Source organism: Penaeus monodon, chromosome 4, assembly GCF_015228065.2.
Source record: "Penaeus monodon isolate SGIC_2016 chromosome 4, NSTDA_Pmon_1, whole genome shotgun sequence".
Classification (NCBI taxonomy): domain Eukaryota; kingdom Metazoa; phylum Arthropoda; class Malacostraca; order Decapoda; family Penaeidae; genus Penaeus; species Penaeus monodon.
Window position 1 is genome coordinate 35,870,454 of NC_051389.1, and position 5,000 is coordinate 35,875,453.

Here is a 5,000-nt window from a genome sequence, read left to right on the forward strand (position 1 = left end):
TCATGGGATTTTAGCCTGGCTTGGCAGGAATTTTTGAAATGCATCTCTGAACATGTGATGTCAGGCCCACTTGCTCAAAAAGCATCATAAAAGGTCTGGCACAGTTTACAGGTTAATATAGGAAGAAAGAAAGAAAGAAAACAGCTGGCCTGTACTTCTAGTGATGGTAATTCCAAAGAAAACTATATTTCATACAAAAAATCCAAGATTGTGGAGTCACCTACCTACAGTATTAATACTGTATTTAGAGATAGCTTCTAGTATGTTCTATGAGTATTATGTGACCTGTTTTGTTATTTTGTATCCTAAGGGCTAATCTTACTCTTCATGTTATGCTTTTCTTCTTCAGAACATACAAAAATAATATTTAAAACATATCTAAATTCTCTTCCCTACAATCTGATAAAAAATGGAGGTATTCTTCTATAACTAAAGAAGATGTAAACAGACAAAGGACTAAAACAGGCACATGTGTTCTAAATTTGCAAGCTGCATCAAAACTCTTTTTTTTTTTTTCTATTTAAACATTTAATTAACAAATGTATGTAAGAGGATATGTATGATGGGCTTGTTCTCTATGAGATCTCTGAGGATCTTTTTTTAACACAATGTCACCAGGAAAATGCTGAGCTCAATTTAATTTTTTGTGGAATGTCTTTGCACATAGATGGCTCTGCTGGTGCTTAGCCACAAAGGAGTCAATTAGTAGACCTTGTGACCTTACCTGATTTCACCTTTCCTTGAATTGGTGGGAAAAAGATTTTTTTACTAATGCTATCAATATTGATGATGTTATTTTTATTATAGACATTATAATTACTATAATGTTATTGACATTAGTAGTGACAATACAAGATTACATAAAATATTTTCAAAAATTAAGGAAAAGGGTAAACAGGAGAGACAAGCAGTACTCATAATTGGCTCATTGGTGACTAAGTACAATTTGAGCCATCTATGTGTAAAAACAATTAATAAAAAGTCAGTTTTGGGTTAAACAAGCTGCTTAACATATAGAAAAAGGAAGAAGAGAAAAAAACGTAAAAAAGAACAAATTATATTTGGAGTTTAATCCATCACTACTCACCAAAGTTTGGAGAACCAATCATTGTCAACAGTGGCAGGGTTTTTTTTGGTTGGTAATACCAAAGGCCCTTGACATGAAAAGTCCAACCTGGCTGTTTATATTCATACAAGAAGATTCTGTCATTTTGTCTTTCTTGACACAATCTCTTGTAAAATCCTTTCGCTAATTGAGTATATCCTGCAGGGATTGCCCCTGCAAAGCCACGTGCTCCCAGAAATCCATTGGCCTGATAAGCAAAAGGAAATCTCAACATCAGTATGTTCCTTATTACAAGCAAGTATGTTTTCAATCCAATTCTAAGAATGAAGACAAAGCTGACACCAATAATGATCAAATGACATTCTTTAATTCTGTTCCCTCACAATTTTTTTTTTATTGTCACAAGCATTAACCCTGTGCCATCAGGGTTAAAAGCACATGCCATGTCCACTGTGATCCTAGTGAAATAACAAATTGCTCTAAAATTAGTCAATTATTAAGTCCTACCTATCTCACCTGTTCACCCTTTTCTTTGATTTTTGGAAATGTTTTAATTTATTGAAACTAGTATTCTTAATAACATTATAATTATCATAATGCCAATAATAATTGGGAAATCAGGTGAGGTCACATAGGTCAACTTATTAACTCCAGTGTATCACAATTAAAACACAAAACTACAGAGGATAATACATGTTCCTATCAGCAATGGGTTAAAAATAAAATAAGAAAGACCTCTAAATTAGTATATGTATATTAAATTTTTTTAGCATTTATAATAAGAAATAAGAAATACCGTTGGATGGGCCATGAGGATGCCATAGGTTGCTCTTGAGTGGTATAAGATACATTTCATGTATTCTTTAGTCAAGTTGAAGTATCCAGATGCTAGCTGTATTCTTGCACCCTCTTCAGCTTGGGTCAAGAGTTTGTTTGTAATAATACTATCATTTGTGATGCCAAATGGTCCCATTTGTATGGTTGGAAAGATCAGAGTGTCAGGCATATTGTTAGGCTCACTATCTCCTTTTGAGTCATCCCCTCTCTTGTCTGAGGGTAGATGGTGACGATGACCTTGGCTAATGTGTTGTAACCTCAAAACACTTTTTTCACATTCCTTTCTCCAAAGATGCTCCACTGCTTCTCTCACTGCACTGCAGTACTTTTTGTAATCACCCTGGTCAATCATATAAAAAAAAATAAATGCCCTAATAGCCACAATAAAAAGCCATACCCTAACTTATGTACGAAGTATATGACACATAAAAAGTATCAAGAAATATGAATTATTTCTTATTTTCTATGGTTATAAAAAGGCAATATTTATTGTTGTTGTTTGACTCTTTAAGTTTTACTTCTTTCCTAATTTGAATTATTTTTACAAGTCTTACTCATTAACGTTTTTTTTTAAACCTAAGTGTTGCATACATGTTAAGCTCAAAACTGCTTGTGGATGTCAGCAACTTGAAAAAGTTTTATTACTCTAAACCTTATACCATTTTTTTACACTCATTAGAGCCACTTTCAAGAATGGAATCTTCTGCATGACTATTAAGTCAAGCAGATACACGCAGATACAGCCACAAAACAAACTTGTATGAACATATACTGGTATATATACCATACACACACACGTGCACGCATGCACACTCTCTCTCTCTCTCTCTCTCTCTCTCTCTCTCTCTCTCTCTCTCTCTCTCTCTCTCTCTCTCTCTCTCTCTCTCTCTCTCTCTCTCTCTCTCTTCTCTCCTCTCTCTCTCTCCTCTCTCTCTCTCCTCTCTCTCTCTCTCTCTCTCTTCTCTCTCTCTCTCTCTCCTCACTTTCTCTCTCTTTTAATCTCTTGCTCTCTCTCTCTTTCAATCTCTCTCTCTCTCTCTCTTTCACTGTCTCTCTCTCTTTCACTGTCTCTCTCTCTTTCACTGTCTCTCTCTCTTTCACTGTCTCTCTCTCTTTCACTATCTCTCTTTCTTTCACTATCTCTCTTTCTTTCACTATCTCTCTCTCTTTCACTATCTCTCTTTCTCTCATGCACATGAATATGTGCACACACACACACACACACACACACACACACACACACACACACACACACACACACAAAACACACACACACACACACACACACACACACACACACACACACACACACACACACACACACACACACACACACACACACACACACACACACACACACACACACACACACACACACACACACACACACACACACACACACACACAGATACTGAGATTTCTGAAAGCCTTTACATACCAAGAATGGGTGTACAGCTGATTCCCGAGGCATTGCTATGGTGTTATCCTTATGTAGAAGGAAAGAGAACTTGCTAACTGTCTCTATAAGACAGTGGTAGAAATCAGCCAAAGCCGGGCAATTTTCAAACACAAAATAACGATCCTGGCGATTAGTGAAGTAGTCATTGCTTAAGTTTGCTCTGAAAATAGGTAATATTTCTTTTACTGACTCTATAATATGAAAAAGGCAAACAAAACAACCATAATATATTCTCTCTCTCTCTCTAGATATTTGCACATACACATATGTCCCACACCCTAAAAGTGAAATATAATACATTCATTATATAAGCCCTTTAGGTATGTGTAGTGCCACATAAACCTGTTCTGTATTTCTCACCCAGAGATGACCAAATTGTCATCAAAAACATAGAGCTTCATGTGCTGCAGACCAATTACTTCGTTCCATCGCTGAGGGATGAGGCTTTTCAAGACACCACGGAGGTCAGGTGTATGGTATAAAGACACCTACAAAGGATAAATTTTGTTAAGTCATTGATACTAAATACACTGTAATTTTGTTTTATCTATTTTGTTTACATATAGGTGGCTTCACAAGTGCTTACTCACCAAGGAATCAATTACTAGGCCTATCTGGCCTCACCTACTTACCCTATTCCTTGATTTTTTTGGGGAAAAAAAAGCCTTTAATTATTTTTAATAATGTTACTATTACTATTACTGAAATCTTTATTATTATCATGTCATAATTATTATTATTGCTGACATCATTATTATTATTACTGACATCATTATCATTATAATAATGTTATTAAAAGTATATACTACTTTTTGTCTTTCCATAAATTAAAGAAACAAAGTAAACTGGTGGGGGCAGGCCTAGAAATTGACTAAGCACTTGTGGATTTATCAATATGTAAACCCAGTTAATAAACTAAAATAACAGTGGGGGAAACACCCTCCCAATATCACTGGTTTACTTGAAAAGTTTAAATAATAATACCCAAGAATAAATAAACAAAATGAAACATCCTTGTGCTCACATCTGAGGTACTGTTAGCATACTGTAACACTGGAAACTTAATCCAAGCTATAAATCTTTAGGATCTTAATACAAAATTATACTATTTTCATTATTTCATATTAAGATTCTCAAAAGTATACATTACAGCATGACTAATGAAAGCTCCTTCTGACACTATTACTTACACAAGCATAGAGATGCATGTATGTAGTAATAAGAAATAAATCATAATTTGTGAAACATTATACCATGTGCTCATAAACGCACAGAACATGAACTTGGATGTCTGGTAATAAGGGGCTGCAACATGCTGCATGAGTTGTAGTCTCCCCGTGAACCTCTAGTGAAGTCCAAGAGCCATTTCACCTGAAGACTTTCACACTCATCAGCTCGCTTTACCATGGTGGATACCTGTAAACAACATAAAACATGTGTCACACTGCAAATTGAGTAAGAGAAATATAAATATGTTAAACTTGAATCTTTGGGTGAGATCATTTGTAATTGTAAATAGCTACAGTTGAGACTGACACTTGCCAATAATAAAAGTTTAAAGAATGGAGCCTTTAATTGTAAATCTTCCATTTATTGCAAGATATTTATAATGCAAATCATAAACAAAATATTTAACTG

The 5,000-nt window shown here is 34.9% G+C and overlaps 1 protein-coding gene across 1 annotated transcript in view; it reads right to left on the reverse strand.

Annotated features, from left to right (window-relative positions):
- LOC119572035 (CDP-diacylglycerol--glycerol-3-phosphate 3-phosphatidyltransferase, mitochondrial-like) overlaps window positions 1-5,000 on the reverse strand; it is a 21,607-nt gene that overhangs the window by 953 nt on the left and 15,654 nt on the right. The window contains exons 4-8 of the mRNA XM_037919061.1: window positions 4,635-4,778; window positions 3,723-3,850; window positions 3,342-3,522; window positions 1,863-2,243; window positions 1,088-1,313 (exon numbers count right to left, since the gene is read on the reverse strand). Of these exons, the coding sequence (XP_037774989.1) occupies window positions 1,088-1,313; window positions 1,863-2,243; window positions 3,342-3,522; window positions 3,723-3,850; window positions 4,635-4,778 (1,060 nt within the window). The remainder of the gene's footprint in view (window positions 1-1,087; window positions 1,314-1,862; window positions 2,244-3,341; window positions 3,523-3,722; window positions 3,851-4,634; window positions 4,779-5,000) is intronic.